Source organism: Lupinus angustifolius, chromosome LG12, assembly GCF_001865875.1.
Source record: "Lupinus angustifolius cultivar Tanjil chromosome LG12, LupAngTanjil_v1.0, whole genome shotgun sequence".
NCBI lineage: Eukaryota > Viridiplantae > Streptophyta > Magnoliopsida > Fabales > Fabaceae > Lupinus > Lupinus angustifolius.
Window position 1 is genome coordinate 17287118 of NC_032020.1, and position 23879 is coordinate 17310996.

The 23879-nt window shown below is 32.7% G+C and overlaps 3 protein-coding genes across 3 annotated transcripts; all 3 read right to left on the minus strand.

Annotated features, from left to right (window-relative positions):
* On the minus strand, nt 8007–9336 carry LOC109363027. Its single transcript, XM_019609188.1, has one exon. The coding sequence runs from the start codon at nt 9253–9255 to the stop codon at nt 8326–8328; it is 930 nt and encodes a 309-aa protein (XP_019464733.1). The 5' UTR covers nt 9256–9336; the 3' UTR covers nt 8007–8325.
* LOC109361581 (ER membrane protein complex subunit 8/9 homolog) lies at nt 14005–16073 on the minus strand. Its single transcript, XM_019607077.1, has 5 exons — nt 15784–16073; nt 15266–15412; nt 15123–15182; nt 14583–14749; nt 14005–14313 (listed from the first exon to the last, which is right to left on the minus strand). Exons 1-5 carry the CDS (start codon nt 15988–15990, stop codon nt 14283–14285), a joined length of 612 nt encoding a protein of 203 aa, XP_019462622.1. The 5' UTR covers nt 15991–16073; the 3' UTR covers nt 14005–14282.
* Nucleotides 19192–21285, minus strand: LOC109362941 (RING-H2 finger protein ATL13-like). Its single transcript, XM_019609039.1, has one exon. It carries the CDS (start codon nt 21010–21012, stop codon nt 19492–19494), a length of 1521 nt encoding a protein of 506 aa, XP_019464584.1. The 5' UTR covers nt 21013–21285; the 3' UTR covers nt 19192–19491.

Here is a 23879-nt window from a genome sequence, read left to right on the forward strand (position 1 = left end):
AACTTATAATAAACATAAACAAATATGAAATATGTTGTATCTAACTATTAGAAATAATTGTTAGATATATTTAAGTTGATAGAGATTAATCATAGAGTCTTCAAAAATACAAACAAATAAATGATATATGTTGCATTAAATATATAATTTTTACATAAATATATTGTTATGATGTTTGTATGGAGTTAATGAAGATTAATAACTCCAAGGGTGTTTCATTCTCTAGCTATCTAAGATCAATCATATATTATTGTATAAATAAATAAAATATTATTATATTACTTGCTAAAATATAATTAGTTTGACACATGAATATGATATCCTAGACAAGTAATCTTTATGTAGTATATACTACCTAGTACTATCATCCCATAAACATTTAGTATATTATCAGCACAATTAAGCAAATGTAGTTAATTTTATTAAATCTGTAAATAGTGAGATAAAAGTTTATAAAATTATTATTTATTATTATGACCCACTTATTTTTTCAAATACATACTAATGAATGAAAGTATTCTAACAACAAAAATAAATAAATGTGTTTAAAATTTTGAAAAATGTCATATAAAAAAATAATCTCTGAAAATGTAGGTATAAAAAAGATTTATCTTAAAATGGATTTTGGGCTTGATTGAGTCCATAGAGAGATATTTTTATTTTAGTGAGGATCAGGAGTAAGTGTGAGACTTTAGTTAATTTATCCATTCAATCAATGAAATACATATCACTAAAATAAAAATATAACAAGCCCAAAATCCATAACCAAATAAAGTCAGCCAACTAAAATAACCAAATAAAAAATTTCTATCTTGTTGATTCCTTTGACTAGGCCAGCAATCATGGTCTCTTTCCAACTTAAGCAGAAAAGTTCATGACCTAGTACTACCAATTACGTTTTATCTTTTTATTTATTGAATTGTATGCACAAATTATTGAAATAACTTTTTTGAATATTAAGAAGTTATGAATATGTAAGGCATTCCTAGCTTCCAGTTATCCTTTTCTATTCCCTATGGGTTATAGTGAAGAATATTAATAATCTTAGGGTTTTTGGACTTTTATATAAAATTATAAATTAGTCATTTTTGTCCTTCATGTTCCCCTTGGACCTGCTAATTTTGCTAACTTTTTGGCCTTTGAACAAGAAAATAAAGTTTGAAAAATAGCACGCGCATGGAATTTGGTAGACATATAAGGCAGCTGATAAAGACTTTGATATATGTCCAAAAATATTGTTTCCACACGATTTATTAGGTCTTATCTATAGATGAAGCATTTTCAAAAGCACAAGACATATATTGACAAGCTTCATTATTTGTAGTTATCGTTAAGTAGCACCACGAATTATAATAGAGTGTTTGGATAACTAATACACTAATACATATTTCAAACTTCTTATGTATCGTGTCTTTGTTGGTGAAACAAACTATAAAGAAAAATACTATCAATTATTTTATACAAGTGCATTCCAGATTTCCATTCATGGGAGAAGCACGAAGGTCGATCCGTACTATTTTTTTTCCTTTTGCTTTTTGTCTCGTTCATATTCTTAGTGACCAATTAAGTAGCTTTTCGTTCTTTTTCCACCTATCCATTCCAATGATTTTTTTCATATACATCCTTATCTCCAAACCAATAAAATAAGAAAATAAGAGATTAAGACCAAAAAAGAGGGAGTCATAAGGTGGTCTGATGGTGAAGAAGGTGGTCGTAAGGAATAGAGTGTAGGAGGTTGAGCTGGAGACTCAGCCACAACAAAATACTAACATATTAACAACTAACATACTAATATTTGCCGATAAAAAAAAAAAGAATCAAAAAGAGATTTTGTCATTTGCCTTATTCCAATGATATCATATTTCTTATTTTAAGGGTATACTGTGCCCCTTCCAGGAAATAAGAGATTTTGTCACGAAAATATGATATCAAATACGTGACTATTTTGTAAGGCCAAAAGATATTGTTAGGTGTTTTAGAGCTAGCAATATATATATTATATTAAAATAAGATTTGACTTAAATGGATGATATGCGTAGAGTACTTTATACCGTTATCCAATCAGATATTATTATATAATTAAAAACATTTAATCTCATAAGAATAACTTTACACAAAGTATATAAATCTATCTCATTAGGCCAAAATACTATTACATTTTCTATCAGAAAAAAAGAATGCATGCTATTTGAATTTTAATTTTGTTGATTGCGTTTTTTTTTAAATTATAGTATTTACTTAGCAAAAGAGATTAGACAAGAGAAAACGAAAAAATATGAAATACATGATACTGTGAAGAAAGGCTGAAGCCCTAGTGCAAAATAACTTAAAACGCAAGGGAAGCATATTCGGTAATGGTTTAAACAAGAGAAACGCTTTAAGTTTCTTCTTGTCCTTCTTTTCTTACCTCTCAGTTTTTATATTAATTTCAATGTAACTTTGCTAGCCATTGAACTTTGCTTTCAGTAGATGCTAATTGCAAATCACATAACACTATAGCAGTAATTTACTTTGAACCTCGTCAAAAACTTTTAAATTTTTTATCTATCACTTAAATTTGTATATGACGTCTACCCCACTTTTGTTTCGTGACAATCTATGAATTGTGAGTGAAATGTTTTCCACTTTATCATTCACCATTCATTTGAATTATTTTTTTAAAAGTTAATAATGATAAAAAAAAATAGTATATACTATAATGATAATATAAAAAATTCTTACAACATCAACGTGTACATCTTTTTTGACACAAATAAGTAAATATTTTTAAAAACATATTTTTCTGACACAAGAGAGGGAAAATGTGAGAAATAAATTTGTAAATATAAAAAATAAACGGTAGAATAAGATAAATATATATAATATATTGATATATATTGCATCTTAAATAAATATTTCAAAATATTCACTGTATTGTGAGTTTTTGACTAACAAGATTAAGAAAAAAATTCAGAATGTTAACAATTCATTTCCGGACTAGCCGGCATTGTAATGTTAGTGCACAAAATTTAACAATGATAATTATGTTGGTTAACAGGCTGGCATCACCTCCCTAACAGTAAAGTAAACTTAATCTTTAATTGTTCCAAAAAGGTTAAGCGGGATACTTCATTTCATGTCTATTGTGAAGACATTAAAGCCTTTAAAACACTACATTGCCTAAGAGACATGTATGTGACAATGCATGTGTTCGTGTCCATAAATTGTCTAATTGTCTTTGGTTAGCATGGTATACAACCGGCATATGGTTTTGTGAATTGGGTGGAAGTGGTCATGGTGGTGGACCCTTCCCTTCTCACCTTCCTACTCTTTTTTTTGTATTACTAATGATATTTACTCAATAGATCACATGGATCAAATGTTTAATCTTTTAATATTCCGACATATAGCAGAGTCTCATAGTATTAGACCAACATATTATTCGTTTTCCCCCACACTTCTTTGAATTTTCATTATTGGGAAGATAGATGGAAATAAGTTGGTTGACGCATTAGAAATTTAGGGCCTGACGTATTAGGAGACTAATATGACTTAGTCAGTTTATAAGAAAGGTAGATGACCTATTAAAATGTGCTTTAGGTTAGTTAAAAAGTCTATTAGGTCCAGTCGATTGATATGTTTAATTATAATGTATATAATAATCATATCTATTACTAAATCGCATATGAAAATTCTAAAACTTAAAAACAAAAACAGTAACTCGGCCAGAGTCAAGAGACTCATTCCCATCCCGCATATTTCCACTCCTTGAGACAACCAATTATCACAAACAGCTCATTTCCACAAATTGAAAGGACCCAAAAATATATATTTTGTGAATGGTTAAAGGCAAGGGTGCGCACACACACATATATATCAGGTGACAGGTTGTTTTGATTCAAAAAATGCTCCATACAAATAAATAAAATAAATATACATCCTAGTGTGATTAGATATATAATCGATCCATTTTAATGATGTTAGGAGCCCTCACAGATTTGACAATGGATTGGATAGTGAAAAAGACCATTTGCTAACAATATTTTTGGCAAATTAGTTGGAGACGCAATTGGCGACTTTTTTGGGTTTTGGTTCTGCATGCGTAGGAGGTTGAGAAAATTAATAAGAACACGTTGTGGCTCCATGAAAATTGAGGAACAGGTCCATTCTAGCAACCACTTTTCCAAACTGCCCTACATTTATCTTTATCCTTATCCTTGTTGGTTTTAATTGAGCGATGCCTCTTTTATTGAAGCAACTTCTTTTTTGACCCAACCATTCAACCATAACTTTGCCGCTCCTTCTTCTTACCCTTTCCCCTTTTTTCAACTATGTCGTTAGAGATCGAGATTTTTATTTTATTTTATTTTAAACGCTATGATATTTAAAAAAAAACTCAAGGAGTGGATATATTTAGAAATTCATTATAGTGATACACTTCGTTAACACCAAAAAAATTCATACAAATAATTATTAAATAAGATTACATCGTAAAGTTATCAAAATCACAAAATTCAAGTTCAATGTAACAGACACGAACTTCAATACTGGGGAAATTATTCCATTATTTATTATTTATACACCGTACCGGGCGTGGCTCACGATGGAGAATGGGACCAATAGTAGTGCTTTCTAATTTTATTTATATTTATTCTCCTTTTAAAATGTTACTTCAAAACTTCTCTGAATTTTTAATGGTTTTCTATTTAATTAGTATCTTGAGATTTTGATATTCACCTGTAATAAAAGAAAATATTGAAAAATACTAGTTTCATTTTTATTTTATTTTTCGTTTTGAGATAACAAAAAAATAACTCATCCAATGTCATGAATCTACTCTTGAAATAAGAGAAGAGAGAGTTAACAACATACTCACTAATTTACTTCATTAATTATCAACATCATCACATTAAACACTTTGCTTCAAATTAAACTCGTGAGAACACAAACTACTAATTATTAAATTAATCTAATATAAAATATGCAATTAGAACTTAAAATCTAAAAGTGTACTAAAAAAATTAGAACTTAAATTTTTTCCAGATGTTGCATCGTGGGCATTCCTCCACACTTTTAGATTTTAACAAGACAAGTCAAAATCTTAGAATGTTTTAAGGAAGTTGATAGAAGCTGACGGCAATTTTTTTATATAAATAGGTCACATATTTGCCCCCATAACAACAACCAAGAATGGTAAACGTCAAAGGATATGCTCGTGACCAGTTCTTCATATAAATTTGGTACTATGTTTAACCTTTTCTAATACTTATTTTCTTATTCATTTTGTTACTTTGGCAAATATAAACGGCTTAATATTTTTGAAGGCATCCCAAAGTCCAATGTTGAAATTCACAATTCGAAGATGAGATCTGCTGATGTGGCTGTGACTAACTTTTAGAGGAATTGTAGCGGATTTCTATGACAATGATGTACCTTATCCTCGTTATTTCCGAGTTCCGATAAGAAGCTTTCAATGCATATACGGCGTGTAGATTATCGTGACGAGATTAAGTCGCACATTTTTGTCGGATGGGGACCCAACTTTATTTAAAATTTAAAACTAATTCATTGATCTCTTGAGCGTTTTCTTTGACTGGGAAAAACAACCCAATAAGTCGATTATTGAATTCGCCACGATATCATATTCTTTAACGAGTTTGCTACGCTCTCGTGGAACAGATAAAAATATTCAGCAAAAAATACATTCAAATCCTTGTAGAAATAAAATAATTTATTTGATGCTTATAAGAGTTATCGGAAACATTAGTTTGAATGATTAAGAATTATTCTTGATCCTCGTGATTACATGATACTAAATTACTAATAACGTAGTACCCCGACAAAGATGTTGGATAGTTACTAGTCCATTAGGCTTTCTTGCTAAAGCCCAGCCCAGTGCCATAAGGCATTCTATATTTTTTATAAAATTCTTTTGATGTTTTTTATTTTCTGCAATAAAATTGTTTTCAAAGTTCTATGTACAATAAATAAATCTCCTATCAAAATTATTTTATTTACTAAAAAGTTCCAGTTAAAAGAGTAAATGATCTAGTTTTATTAACCAAAGACAATTTTGATAAACTACATATTAATTATTAACAAATTTAATAATTATTCTACATTTCTTAGTGTACATAAAGCCACACAAAAATGTCCTTTTAAAAAGACGTGATGGGGCTATCTCTCCTACAAATCAGTCCAAAAATCATGTGCAGTAGTAATAAATCATTAATAACCAAAATACAATATTCTAAAGAATCACTTTCATGTGGGTAGAAGAATATACATGCTAATTTTTGTATAGAAATTTATCATTTTTATTTTTTAACCTTATCTCTTACAAACAAGTGCATCTGCAACAAAATGTGTGGTTGTTTCGGTTGAATTCACTGGTGCTTGTTAAATGTTAAGTCTATAAGCAGGCAGCGGTTGGCTTTGGAGTTTTGAAATATATCCATGTAGGTCAAATATTTATGAGCCACTCACCTTCAAAATAATAATTGTGTGCCCTTCACAGCAGTTCCTTTTCAAAAGTTTTGGGCCATGAAAACCATCCTGCAGATATGAGCATCTCCAATGCTATATGTTAAGGAACCAATGTTAACAGCTTTAACTAATATGTTTGTTTAGCTTACACCATCGGAGAAGAAACAAAATGTAAGTTTCGCGTAATAAGTGATTGAATAAAGTGTTGTATTTGATATGTGACACCCATCTTATTAACATGTGGGGTTTATGCTAACCATTGAAGTGTTGAGGATGATAATGATTTGAAAAAAGACAAAATTGCCTCAGCATATAGGATGTATGCTAAACATTGGAGATGCTTTTGGATGATAATGCTTACTCTGAAATTTTCTCCCCAACCTAATAAAACCCGAACACCACTATTGATTCATCCTCCTTTTAGCATCATTTCAATGCCCACATTACCTTATCTGCGGGTGTACGCATTCCAATATTTTGAAATCTAACAATGCCTTTCTCATAGTACTTAGTAATATAGCATGGTTTCCTCAACCGTCTATAAACCTGCAGTTAGAAGAAATATCCTCGTTCAGAATTCCTCATTCATCTCCTTAATTAGAAGAAACTAAAGGGAAAAAATTCTGCCATGCCAAACCAGGGTCAGTTTCAGATCAGTAACTGATGATCTCAAAACCCTATCCCAAATACTGGGAAGTAGAAACTACCTACATAAGAATAAGATGAGGTTCCTCCACAATCATATAGAACCTGTCTGTGGTAACACAAAAGAATAAGTCCAAAAGATAATATGCACCACTCTACGGTGAAAACTTCAAACACCGGAGTTTTATGATATTTTAATTACTTGAGATAAGACAAGAAAGGTGCAAGTGTGTAACCAAGGTATCAGAAAGGCTATGAAGTAGGAACCATCTAATGAACTGAATCAGTCAGAAAGGTCAAAGAATTAATCATGCAATGCTGGCAGACCAGGGGAAAGTACACAAACATCCATATCGAATTACATTAATTGGCTAACAGCTCAATTCTTATGTAAAAATGAGGTTTACATATGTAGCATTAACAGGTAACAAAAGTGTTTGTGAGAGTGCTACTGCATACATCTGCATGTGTACTTGAGCTCATGCAAGTTTGATGCGTCTGATCTAAGGACAAGCGGAACTAAAAAGAAGTATTTCCAAATTTCCCCTGGTTGGAAACTTGGAATATTATTTCGAGTTTGTGGTTCAATGAATAGGCTTGCTGTGAGATCAACCATTGCCCATGCTCCATCAGGATATCCACAGGTCTAAGTACTTGGCTACCTGGACCCAAACCTGTCCAGCAGCAGGTTACAAAATATCCAATCTCAATTATCCGTAGACCCAAAAAACATCAACCCTGACGCAGGTATCATCCGCGGGTAGGTCCGGATACCCGAAACACGAATGGTTTATTATAACTCATGACTAACAATTAAATACCAAACAAGATAAGTAAATAACCGTATGCAATAGAAATAATTAATTCTCACAAATTTCAAATTCAAATTTAAGATGTCCAATAAATATCCTCACAAATAACATAATCATGTACCTATGAACTATGCAGTTAAATACAAGCTTTGTAATTGATAAAGTTGCCAAACAGGTGCACATACAAGATAAGTAAAGTGATTAAATAATATAAATAAAACTCACATAAGGAAATGGAATAAAATTAAGCTAAAAGAACACAACAATATTACAAATACATAACCCACCGGCGGGTAAGGGATTATTAAGGTGACTATAATGGAAATGATTTTCTCACTTAGGAAAACTGTACAAACAAAAACAAAAAATAGAGACAAAGAGAGAAGAGGATGAAGGATTGAAGTCAAAGAGAGAGTGAGTTCAGTTCGTGTTCATCATTATCAGATTCAGCTTCCTTAATTGGATGCCTTTTCCTACAATCAGAGTAATAGACACTCATTATCACATAACTCAACAACACCACCAAACCATACCAACCTATCAATACCGCTTTTTCCTCAATCCTGATCTCCTTCGCCGCCACATCGGTCAATCCCAAAAAATCCGGCGGCTCTATCTGACCCTCCAACAACTTCTCCACCTTCGACCTGATCAGTCTCGATGACATAACACACAAACCCGACAAAACCCACCCGCATACCCGCCTCTCCTCCATTAAACCCGATCCCACCCGAATCGCATCCCATCCGAACCGTTCTTCCGCTATAGCAACCACAAGACCCATGCTCAGCACCGACATTAGGTAAACTTCGATTACAGAAGCTATAGCGTTGACGAGGAATATGGATCCGGTGGAAGCGGATATGGCGGAGAAAGCGATGCGAACGGGGGAGAAGACAAAGAGGATAGCGTAGACGAAGATGGAGGTGAGGAAGGGGCGTCTGTAATTGATAGAGATGGATTTGGCAGCGGAGCGGAGGGTGGGGGAAGTAGGGGAGAGAGTGGAGTGGACGGAGGAGATGGCGGCGGAGAGGGAGAGGAGGTAGGTGGGGAGGGAGAAGAGGGCTCGGGTGCGGAGGAGGGAGAGGGCGTCGTGGCGGGATTCTTGCCAGACGTGTCGGGCCTCGAAGCGGGTGGAGGAGTATTGGGCGAGGATCTCGAGGTGGTGGATTTGGGTGGCGCGGGAATGGAGGGAGAAGGATTGAGTGATGATAAGGGTTGAGAGAGGGAGGGTTGTGAAGATGAGTATGGATGTGAATACAAGTTTGTTAGATAATAAGATCTTCAACGACTCCAAGATTATCTTCACTGGGGACAACACTGCTTTCCACATTCTTTTGATATCAAGGTTTTCTATCTTGGGACTATTATGCAACAAGGTAGTGTGTCTGGATTTAGTTAGAATTAAACTGGTTTTTCACGGAAAATACTCAGCTAAATCAAAAAGAAAACGAAATAAGGGTTTTGGAGGAATGAATCATACGGTCTTCTGCAGAAATCGGAGGACTAGGATTTCCCAATATGTTCGCATTATTTGCCTCGTTTTTTTCTGTTTCTATTCTTGAAGTACTACAAACAATAATTAAATTATTTTCCTTAAAATATTCTCTTTCAAAAATATATTCTTTCACAAACAATCTAAAAAAATAAATGAGGCACTGAAAAGCGTAGAAGATGCAGTTGCTGAATGAGCGGAGCATTATACCCTATGAACCTTTTGGTGGTGATTTTAAATAATTATAATGATTTGTATTCGAAGAACTTATAAAGATATTTCAAGTGTTTCTTGAAATTCATACTTCAAATATTTCTGTACAATCCTTCCGTGTGTTAGTTTATTTTTTCTAAAAGGGTTGCCTTCTTAATTTCTAATATGGCCAGTACAGATTTTATTAAGAACGTCTAATAAATATAAATCTGCATATACTATTACATTTTACCAACTTACTTTCCAATAAATCTAAACAATCAAATTATGTCACTAGTATTTGTTTTCAAGAAAGTTATAAGCCATTGAGGAAATAAGTGATTTTTTTATAATAGTGTGTGAAGAAATAATATTGTAAATATTTTTTTTATTATTATGGATAAAAATCTATGAATACATATTTAAATTATTTATATAATAATGGAATACCCACCGAGGGGTAACACATACTAGTCTTAGAATTTCTATGAATAAGAAAATGCAAGTATATTTCAAGAGATTAGTTTCCATATACTACGAAATAACCCAGTAAATATAGAGTAGTTGTACTCAGAAGTAGGTACTCAACACTTCCACTCACATGATCACACATTACTTCGATTCTTCCACAACAAGTGAGATCTATTAGCATGTTACTAATGTGTAAGTGACATATTCCCCAATATATGTCCTCCATCTTCCAATATGTCACATCTAGGGATTATTCTCAGCAATAAATCCACACCAATAATTGTATTATCCTTTCTTGTGGCTGTGCCCTATTCAGAAAGGTTGTCATTGTTCCCATAATCACGATTCCATCACATGCCTTATCCAATTAACATCCAAATTCTTCTTGAAACTGTTCAAACATACAAATACAAATACAAATTAATAAGTAAGCACGTCCAAATTCTTCATGATACTGTTCGATGATAGACACTTAATTAGACAATGGCATCTTTCAACACCCATCCTGGATTGTCTCAGGTCAGCAGAAAAGAATCCAGCGGCAGTAATTGGGGTGACAGAGTATGTAATGAAAGCAATGTTACCAAAATATTGCACAGCACAGAGTGAATTAAAATAGACATGGCTCTGAGGGGGGAAAGAATTGCCTGGCTGGATGGGCAAGATTTTCAATTCAATGACAAGCAATAAAATCAGATAATGGCAAAATGCTTTGAAGAGAAAAGGAAATACATTAGAAAACCATGTGAAGACCATGAAAACGAATCAGAGGATAGTGTAAAGGATGAAGAGGTTACTTCTTCTGCTAGTAATAAAGAACTGATTTTATTGACAAATTCAAGAAAGGCAACTAGGAATATAGGATACTTGAGTTGCGGAATCTTCAGTGACTTCAGCGAGAAGAATATATTTAGTAACTTAAGCAAGAACTTAAATATTTAGCAACCCCCACTTATTGCTTCTTCCTTTTCTGCTTAGTACTTACTTTAGCTATTACCCAGTAACTAAGTTTCTAGATTTTGGTACCAAAGTAAATTCTGTACATAAATTACAAGCAAGAAAGAGATACGTAAGTCTGGAAATTTACCACAATTAAAACAAATCCTTCACAACAACTTTTGTGGATATAAATTAAAAAAACAGTAGTTGGTAACTTCACATACATCAAGAAAGGACAAAATGTATTGCCTAATTAAATAAGCCTAAAATTAGGAAGGTGCTTGTAAAAGGAAAGAAAACTACGGACCTCCCAAAAAAGTTGAAATTCTATCAATACCCAAAACTTTAAGAGCCTAACAATTTACCATGCCAAAACTTATAACCAAATACTGAAAATTGATAAGCAAACTAAGGCAATGGAGCAAATTATAATGTGCCTGCAGGTACAAATCTTTGTCTAGTAAGCCAACTAAATCAATCAACTACCAAACTTTTAATTTAGTAGAAGAAAACTTTAACTAGGCTCGACGTGTTCATCAGTCATCACTTACAAAAAAGATATGCATGGTGAATTCTTCCATAAAAATAAGAACTCGGAGAACTACATAACACATGTATTGGAAAAGCACAGGTCCATTTGATTCTATGAAGCAACTTGTATGATGGACAGGACAAATAGATTTAGATGTAGGACAATGTAATTCATCAACATAAATCAGCAAACAACAGTTAGATTGAAAGCCCAAAATTACCCTATCCACAATTTCCATCCCCATATGTTATATACTTTCGATAACTCCCCATTATAATCACGAATTTGCTATACCAACTATCTGTGCTGGGTATTGTGGTGTCCGTGTCTCTATCAAGTTATCCGTGCTTCCTAGCTTCAGGCTTAAAACTATCACAGAATCATCCTAATAGTCAGGAATCATCTGGATCCAATTTCCCCTAACATCAGACCAAACCCAAGGAAAAAATATGAATAAAAAATATTAAAAGAATGAAAAAAAACATTGCTGCAATTGCGCTATTCACATATGGGATCTGCACATATATTATTATCGAATAAATAAATAAAAGGACTTAATTAATGTTAAGCAGTTTTGAAAAGGAAAAAAAAAACGACGCAAAAAGTTAAACTTACAGAATTTATAATAGCATTGTGAGAGCATTAGTGTTAGTGGCGCAGTTCCAAAATTGTCTATCATCCTGATTCATCGCTACATCCGCCTCGGCATTGAATCGAACAGGTGTCCGACAAGTAGGGCACGCCGCGACCTTGATCAGCCACGTGTCAACGCACCGACGGTGAAAGAGGTGGCCGCAACCGGCGAGCTCCCGGCACCACTGGCCGTCGCGGAAGCCGTCGAGGCAGACAACGCAACGGGATTCGGGCGCGGGTTCGAATCCCCCGGAGATGCGGAAGCGGGGAAGATTGTTGAGATTGGGCGTAGGATTAGGGTTGGGGCGGAAGCGGAGGCGGTGGAGGGCACCGCCAAGGAGGAAGAGGTGAAGGAGGAGGAAGGCGGCGAAGCCGAGGAAGAGGAAGAAGAGGGAGGTGAGGAGAAACATGATGATTGGTTTGAGGAAAAGGGAGAGAAGGTTGGAGGTTGATTTTGATTGAGGATCACCATGAATAGGAGTAGTAGTAGTAGGAGGAGGAGGAGGCATGATTGGATTGGAATTAATTAGGGTTTGGTGATTGATAATAAAAGGATGTGAAATTTGAATTGAAGAGAAGGTGATGGTGGAACCAACCAATAAACACTGCAAAATCGGGGAATGGAATTAAAACGAAGGGGTGTGTGTGTGTGTGCATATCTCAATTCTAAATCTAGCGGCGATATATTGGTTCCCGATTGTGATTCTGGACCGTGCGTCCTTTTTCTACCGCCTCTGCCTTCCATTTCCTTTTAATTATGACTCCTCAAAAAGAGGAAAACAAATTTGTACACATATGAGTTTTATATGCTATAACTGTATATATTTAAATATTTAGACATTTAGTTATAGTTGATTTTTCATGATAAAATGCATAAGTGTCAGTGTATTACACTCTCTTTTCAGTATCCAATCCCCATGTTCAGTTGTTTGTTCACTGACAATAAAAATTGTAGCTGGCTTGACATTTTTATAGTTAAACTTTTATTGGTCCATTAACAATTTAACAGTGTTATATCTGAACATCTTTTATTTGAATGTCATTAAGACAACTCAGTCACATCTATATATGGTATATTCATTATAACTAGTAGGCTATATTTATATTTTGGAGACTTCAAACTTAAACATTTACATGAAGACTTGTGTCCTTAGATCAAAATATTCACATTAGAATAATATCTCAAAAGACATTTTCTCACAAATACGTCTCTCTATCAAAATTTATAGAAACAAAAGATCATGGTAATCAAATATATTAGGATTGTGAAGTCCCAAAACAAGAGTTTTCAAATATTAGGATTGGGAGTCCCAAAACCTAAGGTTTTAACATATTTGATAGTGTTAGTAAGAGTGAGGTTTAGAAAATGGTAAGGGAGAAAGGAGACTGGATGAAATGCAAGTCTTATTTATATAAAAACATTGTGTCCAATGTAAGTTGGATTTTAGAGAATAATGAATAAAGCGCCATAAAATACACACGTGAGATAACTTTGAAGTTTTCTCTTTCTCACGCACTCTAAAATTCAACTATCAAATAATCCATGTAAAAACTATAAAAACCTTATTCAGAAGGAAAAAAAACCAATACACACAGATTTTTTAAGTACAACTGAAAAATCAACTTAATTGATAAAAGATATAGTATAAATACTTAGGGAATTAGTTTTTAGTATCTCATTTTTTACCTTCACGAGTTATAACCTATCTTTTATTTATTTTCTCATGAAAAATATTACAGAGATAAGGCTGAAAAAACAACACATTGCAACCACGGAAGATATATTGTTTCTACCAATTAATGATTCATGACAAGCAAAGCAAGAAAACTCCAATTTAATATGCCCCACAGAAAAAAAGAATTGCCTCTGCAACCAAAAATCCTTAACGGACAGAGGACACTGAAAATTGTTGAAACAGATTGTAACTTGTAAATATCCCTCCCTGCTTATACATCTTAAAAAGTTTCAGATAAATCAGCTAGGGTTAAAATCTATTCCCTAATTGTTCCTTGAGAATCCAGCAGATGAACCATAAAAAGCCTGAATGAACATCATACAATTGCAAAGTAAATTGAGTAAATGGAGAAAAAAGTGGGTTCAATTGAAGAGACCCGGGTTTAGCCAATCCCTGAAAAAGAAAAAAGAATATGGATTGGGCATAAGTCAATTATAACTGCATAGATATAAAAATTGGGATAATATTTGATGTCCCACAACCATATGCCATAAATTCTAATTGATCAAATCATTTATACATTCAATAAGTAATAACGAGATGATGTTTCATGACCAATCCGAATCCATACCATAGGGTTTTGGCATACTTTCTGAAACAACATATGTTATCCATAAAATTCAAGGAAAAGAAGAAAAAAACTACAAGGCAAAGGGACTTACTTGCTTATGTCATCAAGGTGATCATCAAAATCTACAATGTCATTCCATTTCTCGGATGAAATGTAGTCCAATAAGACCAGATTTGCTGATGGCTCTTTGAGGGAGAATCGAATGCTCCCATCAGACTGAACCAACTTCCAGTTCTTATACGCATCCCTAACATAAAGCTAAACCACAAGAAAAAGGCAATCTTGGTTAATGTAACCAACAAAAAATGGTTCTATATCACATGTATAGTTGGGTAAACACTTACAACCATTTGGTTAATGTGTTCCCTTCCTCTATTTCACGATTCCATAAAATAAAAAGGCTATTTAGTCTTTAGGATGACAAATTTGCCAGTATAAGCAAATAAAGCATAGAATGCATAGTATTCTGTAAAATCCGCTCAAAAAACTAATAATGATTTATATATTTGTTCAAACGTACTATCCATATATAGAAGCCAAAATAACATTTGTAGTGTGGTAAAAGCGATCTTCGTATCACCAATGAAAATAAACCTTGATGAATGTGGTTTCCAACACTAATATAGCTAACCTGCACTACGGCGCCACTGTCCTTGCTCGTTTTCAAAGATTCAAGCTTCTTGTTATCTAACTGCGAAGAAATGAAAAGGAAAAAAGGATGATAAGCACAATGACATGACTAAAAACAAAATTAGTACAGATCCCAGCACATACCAAGAGAATGGGAGCTTGAGGAAAGTAGCGGCAAATGTGGTCACCGATATTCTTCGCCACACCACCAAGCTCATACTCATCAGACCTCTCATTCGCATGAAAATATCCAACTATGTTCAACCCTTTAGCAGAAAAATATTCCTCTATCTGCCTCACAAGCAATTATTATAGCAAAAATGAGAAAGCAATAAAATTACAAGGAACAACAAGAAATATCAGAAAACTAATGACAATTCAAAATAAACAAGGAATTGACACCCAAAATAACAAAAGGTTAAACAAGGTGATTATTTTACATAGTATTCAAAAAGATGATTTCTTTTTCGCATAATTTTATCAATAACCAATTGGGGTCAGAATTGAATCAGACAACTACTGTAAAAAGGGTACTTAATTGGTAACCAGAATAATAGAAGATAAACCCAGTTAATTATTTCACATCTTGTACCAAACATGTTTGTACATAACGGTGAAAATAGAATGAGAAAATGCATACAACCCCAGGAATAAAAAATTACCAAAATGAGTGAGATCTCGAGTTGGGGAAGAAGGCCAATGTGAGAGTGGAAGAGAGGGACAGCATCTGTGATCTCAACGGTGTCGTTTGAAGGGGAGAATCGACCAATCAAGATGGCATTGACAGAAGAAGTGGGATGTTTGAGGGAATAAAGGACGAGCTTGATGTATGCGTTTTGCGCAACCTCGTATCTCAGATCACTGCCCATGCTGTCTCTATATAATTCACGACACGGTGATTCTGAGGAAAACACGATGACTCACTCCACTGTCCAAAAAGAAAACGCGGTCGTGTGCGTTCGTCAGCGAGTACTTGTGTCCTCACTGAGGCCCAAAACTATGTCAAGGCACAAAAGTGCTGCTGATTTTTGGGCTGGGCTTTAGAAAGGTTATAACAAGTTATGTAGGGAACCTTGATACACAGTGGTTAGGAAAGTGAAATGAAGAAAAAAGGCTTTTTGAATGGGTAGAGAAGGTAAACATGATCTCTATGTGTTTGATATAGTGGGATAAATTAGATTATGAATATAAGGGGACTGATTTACTTAGTCCTATAAAGTTTTATGGTAACCATCAATTCAATTTTAGAGAAATTCAATAATTTGATTAGTGAGTAAATCTAATTCATTAGATGTCCATAGAATTAATGATTAGGATGAAGAGTATAAAAAATTTACTCTTGAAATAAATTGATTTCTCCTCATAATTATATTATAGGAGGCATCCACTTATTTCAAGAGTAAATTTAAAAAGTTTGCTCTTGGACAATAACTATATATCTTCTTTATAATTATCTATAATTATAATCTAACAGATTATAATAGTTCAAACTTCAAATTGATGTTATCTATCTTTAACTACCTTAGGGGTGAAATAATTTTAAACTGATTTGTTGTGTTTGAATAATGTAGAAATACGATTTTTGTACAAAAAGAAATATAAATTTATTTGTTTATCTTATTAATAATTTAAATGTTATTTATACATTTTATATTATATGTGCTTTATTTTTAATTTTTATCATCTATTATACTTTTATTATTGAAAAAAATTATAAAATATTTTTTTTCATAACTATGAAAGTGTGTCGAAAATAAAAAAATAAAAGGGTTAAATGGTATAAATTTGGCAGAGCATTAAATAAAATCATACTACAAACATAACTCAGTAGACTCGTCCAAATATATAATTTGCTGAGAAATGAGATAGAAACAAACTATACATTTTAACAGAAAGAGGGAACAAAAGAAGAAACAAGGGTAGAAGGGGTAAAGTCTGACACCAATTATGAAACTTTAGTGGAATGTAGTTATATAATTGGAAGAGGAACTAGGAGAAGATCACGAGGATGAAAATGAGAGTTGACTTTTTTTTTTTAATACATGGTTTATGCTTATGATGATTGAATCCCACCTTAGTTTGATTTTAAAAGAACCACATATTAGTACACTAGATCAAATTAGGGATGAGCATAAGTGCATAACTCGAACTCAACCAATTGGATTAGGTTACACCCATCACACTAAAGAAATGAAGGGTTTGGGTCTAAAATTGATCCAATCAATTTTTTAACATGGGTGTGAGACAAGAGTCTAACCATTCTAAGCTTTTCCACCACACCGTGTTGTACTTTCGTGTTCTCATTTCCCATTTCATATTCCGTGACTACAATCCCACCACACCCTTCAACTTAAAAGCTCATTTGCTCTTATTATTTTTCTCTATTTTTCTGTAAATAAAAACTACTTTCTTACCTATTTAGTTTTTCACCAAAAAAAAAAAGTGAGGATAATCTTGATAGTATAAAAAATATTAAGTAGATAAATTTTTATTTGGTAGGGATATAATATAGTATAATATTTATGTATTATTAGTATAAAGATTTATACATAATCAATATATCATCCTCCATTATTTGTATTATTTGTTTCGAAGAGTCAAATATGATAAAATATGAATAACTTATACAATGACAGTGTATAAAACTCATACAATTTCAATATTTTTTTTACTCTATATAATATTTTTGTCCACATGCATTCCTATATAAAAATTCATAATCTTCAAAGTTATTTCAAGGTTTAATATTTTTATCGTGAGAACAGGCCTATAATTTTAGGTTTGTGAAAATTGTCCAAGTTGGTCTAAATTCATTCTTATATTGTCCTATTCTAATTAGATTCAAACATATACAGGTGCAAATATTCAGCTTGTTAAATGTTTAGAAATAGACGCGATCCAAGTCTTATCTATCTCAACCCCACTTATAGAGGTCTGTTTGATTTTTAGTTTAAATTAACATGCCCACATTTTTTGTTATTGATTATTGTGTTTCTCAATCGATATTTTTTATTTTTAATCTATATAAACTAATAACAGAGGACTCTCCTATTTGGCTACATACAATACAAGTATACAAAAAAAATCTATATTATTAATTTAATGTTGTATTTATTGAAGAGTATGTTACGTGGAGAAGGGTTAGGTGTAGAAATTACAGCAGACAGCGGCACCCAACCGTTCCCAAGACCACATTAACATCACTCATCAATGTGTTAGCCCAATCAGTAGCCACTCCTATTTTTCCAACTTTTTGAACAAAGTAATGTTATATCTTACTAATCTTTCTATCGACAAGAAAGTGACATATGATATTAACAAACTAATCAATAATAAATAAAATATCATCTTGTAACATATGTCAGGCAGAAAGATTAATAAGAAGATTTAACATGAAAATGTATCATTTTCCTTTTGAATAATATTACTTGCTTCTATTAAATACAAAGCCATGCATGTATCAACAACTTCCTTGCCTGCCAATTTCTGCTAACCCTTCCCATTCAAGACAACAACATTGATTAAAAGTGAAAGGACCAACCAGTGACAACCAAGCTAGCTATGCTTTTGAATGCATTTCAATTTCAATTTCAAGTTGATTTTGAATTTGAATTCTCATTTCAACCAATATCATTTACTGCTATAAAAGTTAAGGTCCCATATATTGCAGCAATGCATTAAATACACATACAAATGCATTCATGGCTTTATTATAGGAGTAGTAGTTTATATTTTTACTAGTAAAATTAAGCATTGTTCACCTCTCACTTGTATTCATGGCTTTATTACAATTTACAAGTTCACATTTCATCAGGGTCATTTTCTTCTTATGAAACTCCAGTGAATTGAGCTTTTGTCTGAAGTGAATAAGTATGTCTTCACATGTTTTAGTCAATCAAGATAACACCCAGGAAGGCATCATAAACTCACATGAAAGTTGTTCAATGAAGTTATTATATGTATTTAAAGATAACACCAGGAACAAAAATCCAAGTTATTATATGTATTTGAAGGGTTTGTCAAAGTCACAAGAACATTAAGATTATATAATTTATAAGAACTATATAAGATTTTACAAATATTGCGTGATTGTACTATCAAGTGAAAGCTGAAATCGAAATGCCTGAAGAACTATGTGATCATTGAACAGGGAAATAATGCTGAGGTAATATCATATTCAATGGAATAGAAACAAACTTTAAGTAGAAACACTGTAAATCAGATCCCCAACTCATTTTACTTTTTCTCTCTTGCATCTTTCTACCATTAACATTCTACTTTTAACAAATAATTTAGATACCAGAATTATAAAATCAAAGAAAAAATGGTTGCATTCAAAAGAAGATAATCAATAGGGGGCAAAGGAGAAACTAGAGATTGGAAGCAGAAGATGAGTGAACAACCTTATTCTGTCTTCCAGTGAGCCAAAGCAAAGTCCTTCTAGCAAAAGAAGTTGCTGTAGCTTGAGAATCCATACTATAGCAGCTCTGATTTTCCTCATCATACCCGAACTCGCTTCCACCATTCTCCCATTTCCCAATATCCATCGAAATAGTACTCCTTGTGTCAAATTTCCCATTCTTAGCCTTCAAATCATCACTACCAACAACCGGGTACCGGAACGAAACAGCCCTTCTGGTTGAATCAGCCAAAGCATTAGGCTTCTCCTTCTTCCCCCTCAGCCAAATCTTTGATATAGAAAAACTCTCTTTTCTGTTCCTTCCAATAGCAGCACCTCCACTACCACTACAACCAACACTCTCAACTGATCTATTACTATAATTAGTTACATTATGAAAGCCTGCAAATTTGAAATCTCTTCTAGATTCAAAGTTACATTCAGACATTGCAGGCCTGTGTCCTGGTGTCAAAGGCAACACAGACTTTTTCTTACTTGGTTGCTTCTTCATTGGTGTTCTTATTGGTACCTGAAGTGAAGCACTCTCGTCCATAACATAAGCAAATGACCCCATAGAAAAACATCTTCTATCATCTACATTGTTGGTGCTACTACTTCCTTCACCACCAACTACAACATCACCATCCACATTCCTAAACTTTCCTAGCTTCACAGTAACAACTTTTTCCACACCATCACCGACCACAGTTTGATCAGGTATAGGATTCTCATTTAAAATCAAATCACCTGATTTCCTTGGTAAATCAATTCTAGTTGATCCAAAATCACTACCACCAAGACGGGATTTTGTTGTTATAACTGAACTAGTTCTTCCAACAACAGCACCAGAAGCAATACCCTCTATTTCTGAAACAATCTCTCTTGAACTCTCACTCCCAGATTCTAGAACAAAAACAAAAGGGGAACGAGTATTGTTTGTGGAAAACTCGGGGAGCAAGGTAGCTCTACAAAGAGGACAAGTAGAGTGTGACAAGAGCCATGTATCAATACACTCCATGTGAAAGGCATGGCTACATTTTGGAAGCAATCTAAGCTTATCCTCAGGCTCAAACTCACACAAACAAACAGCACAATCAAAAGGGTTCTTTAATCCTATAATGGCTTTGTAATTAAATACAGGGAGAGTATCAATAAAAGACTGGTCAACACCAGCATCATGGAGATGGAAAAGTTGCTGCAATTGACCTTGAAGTGCAGTAACATTATCCAAATCATCATGGTCTCTACTTTGAGGTCTCCATAGGAATCTAACAAGGAGGTGAAGCAAACCAGAAATGAAGAATACAATAGCTAGAATTATAATAATGAGTAGTACACTTGGACTAACCTTTAGAACCTTATCATTGAAAATGAAAGTATTAGATTGAAGATTTGGCGGGGAAGGTGGGTTTGGCTGAGAAAGAAAATAAGATGATTGTTCTGATTGAGGCAGAAAGGCATCACCTTTCTCATGTAGAAAGCTTGTAGTCATGTTGCAGTGCAGGGTCAAAGAGAATGAGAACTTACCAAAGGCTGCAACTTTTTTTATTTTTGAAGTGGAACTAGGAACACAGAGTTTCAAGATTAACAATATCTAGTGCTATAGTGATTAGTGGGGAACTCATATGATGTTTTTTTCCGGTTCGATGCAATAAAAAGTGGCAGGACAGGGTTCGATATATGCAACGCCTTTTGATGGAGACAACTGTTTACCTTAATTTTGTTCTTTACTGTGTCAATAAAGACACGAGAAGGAGTTTAAACTATTTTTTGGAGCTGCGATATAAAGGGAAAAAACCAGTGATTACATTGTCAACTTGAATGTGATCCAGTTACTTTAATAATGTAATTTTTTTGGTTTAACAACCACAGTGCCTTAAATCTCAGTCTTCACATGCCATCCTTAGTCTATAAACTTACTCAACATATCACTTATTAAATTTAAATATGTTATACAGTATATTTTATTCTTCTAAAGAAAATGTATGTGACTCAAACCTTTCAAAAACTTATAGTCATTTGCTCTATCGACTCACCCAATATATTTATGGAATTGAAAATTTTGACAATTACAGGACCCAACTATTTCTTGTCCTTGATATTGTAAGTTGTGATCACTCTCTTCTACCAAATTAATAAATTATTTTGTATTAATGGGTATATATTTTAAAAAGGTGCTCTAGATGTTTGGGGGCAGCAAACTAATAATAAATGTTGCAATAACTTCTACATTGAAGAAAAAATGAATAATATAAAAGTGATTAAACTCTTCTATAAAATATCTGGTTTTTGGTTGAAATGTGATTTTCTATTTGCTTATTGTGTTGTCTTTTGTCCATCCATATGTTGCAAATCTCCCTGTGCTCCTTGATGACAAAACTTACATTCCGATTGAAAGAGGTTACTTAAAATAATAAATTTATATGTGGAAATAATTTGTTTTTTAATTTGAAATATGAAATTTTGAATTCTTAAGATGTTCTGTTATTCACCCATTAAAAAAGTATTTACCAAAATATGACAATAATTACAAAGGATTCTTTCTACCAAACGATAGTCCTTGTAGTTGACTTCTATAAGGAACCGCTAAGTTGCATCAACCCCAATGCCTAATTAATGTCCCTAAATTTAAGATGCTGCTACTCTTAATTAACTATTAACGTCAGAAGAAAATAATACTCCAATGTATTTGGTTTGATTTTGGAATGTGAATCCCCTATTTTCTTTTATCATCATCCTAAACCCTAGTTTGTCATTATTCTAGGCCTTAGTTTGTTATCACCCTGATCCCATTCTTTAGTTCTTCTGTTCTGTTTCCAATCTGAATTCGATAGGTCTCTGGTCCCAGAATTCAAATAAAACTAAACTTAAGTCACAAACTCTATAGAGACTAGAGAGACATGAGACATGTGGGAAGAATTGACTATTGAGGAAAGAAACATTAGATACAATAAATTAAATAAACATGAGCTATCTTAATAAGCGTAGATTATTAATCAGAAATCAAGGGATACTAGTATTTCAATTTTAATACTATTATTCTATTACACGCAACCTGGGAATTAAAAATAATTATATTTAATTCCTTAAAAAAATTACTCGTATTAATAGATGATGGAGTAAAGATAACTTGTCGCATTTATAGAGTTTTTTTACATTTAAATAGAATAGCTTTATAATAATTAAATATGAAGTATTAAACAAAATTATACCAAAAATATTCTTAGTTTTTACTATATTTATTATTTCTTTCATTTTCCAATTAACTTTTTTACTTTGCCCTGAACAGCTTGTTAGATTTTGTTTAACTAATAGAGTAATATTATAATAAATATATATTTCTTAACAATAAAACTATTGAAATGTCTCCACCTCGCTAGTATATTATGATGGAATGATAAAATTGACAAATATTAAAAATATTGAAGATTGAAATGACATTTTTTATTTGGAGGATTAAATTAAAAATAAGACAAAAAAAAAACAAAATAATATTTGAGCGATTATTTTATATAATTTTTTTATAGAAGTTTTCAAAAAAATATATTTTAATTTCTTTATTGAGTAGGTGCAAAAATAATACCTGTTAAAAATTACATATTAAAAAAACTTTACTTCCAGAATATTTAAAATCACTGACTACATAACGCAACAATAGCATATCCAAAACATCCGAGTCAATAATGAAAATAGCTTGATACTATGTGTTAATTTTTTTCCAATTTGTTATTGTTAATTTTATTCCAATTTGTTATATATATATATGAGCAATATTTATTTAATGTTTTATTTCTTCATTTTAGTACATTTCTATTTTCTTCAACCACACTTCTTAATAAAAGAAAATTAATATCAGATATTTCATTAATATAATAAATCATTGCATTTTACAACTGTAAAAATGTCCAAACATATAGTAGTAGCATAGTAAATTAGGATTCAAATGTCCACATCGAGTCATTAAACTAATGTGAATATGAGGTGCTTGAGTGGGTGGAAGGTCCTTCTAGGGATGGTGCATGAATGTTTGTTACATTTATATGTACAGCGTTTGCATCTATGCTTGAGGTTCAAGGTGAACAAGAAATTAAAGAAGGTTCTTCATCAGATCTAAGGAATAAACAAAGGAAAGAAGCAACACTGCATTTAAGTTCAATTAAATCTTGGGTCAGGAGTTAGATAGACTTGGCGTCAATGTCCATAGCTGACGTGAAAATCCATGGTCCCTAGCCTCTTCTGGTTTTGGAAGCTCCTTCATATATAGTTTGTAAATTTTATGGTGACAAAATTTAAAATAAACAAGGATCATGTTAATCAAACTTTTGTTAACGAGGATAAATTAAATTAGAATACCAAGTC

Bases quoted from the DNA above. Each gene is read 5' to 3' on its own strand.
- LOC109361581 (XM_019607077.1), bottom strand. From the start codon at position 15,990: ATGGGCAGTGATCTGAGATACGAGGTTGCGCAAAACGCATACATCAAG. The intron at 15,413-15,783 runs GTAATTTTTTAT...CTTGTGAGGCAG, and splicing joins TCGAGATCTCACTCATTTTG to ATAGAGGAATATTTTTCTGC. The intron at 14,750-15,122 runs GTTAGCTATATT...CTTGTGGTTTAG, and splicing joins ACAGTGGCGCCGTAGTGCAG to CTTTATGTTAGGGATGCGTA.
- LOC109362941 (XM_019609039.1), bottom strand. From the start codon at position 21,012: ATGACTACAAGCTTTCTACATGAGAAAGGTGATGCCTTTCTGCCTCAA.
- LOC109363027 (XM_019609188.1), bottom strand. From the start codon at position 9,255: ATGTGGAAAGCAGTGTTGTCCCCAGTGAAGATAATCTTGGAGTCGTTG.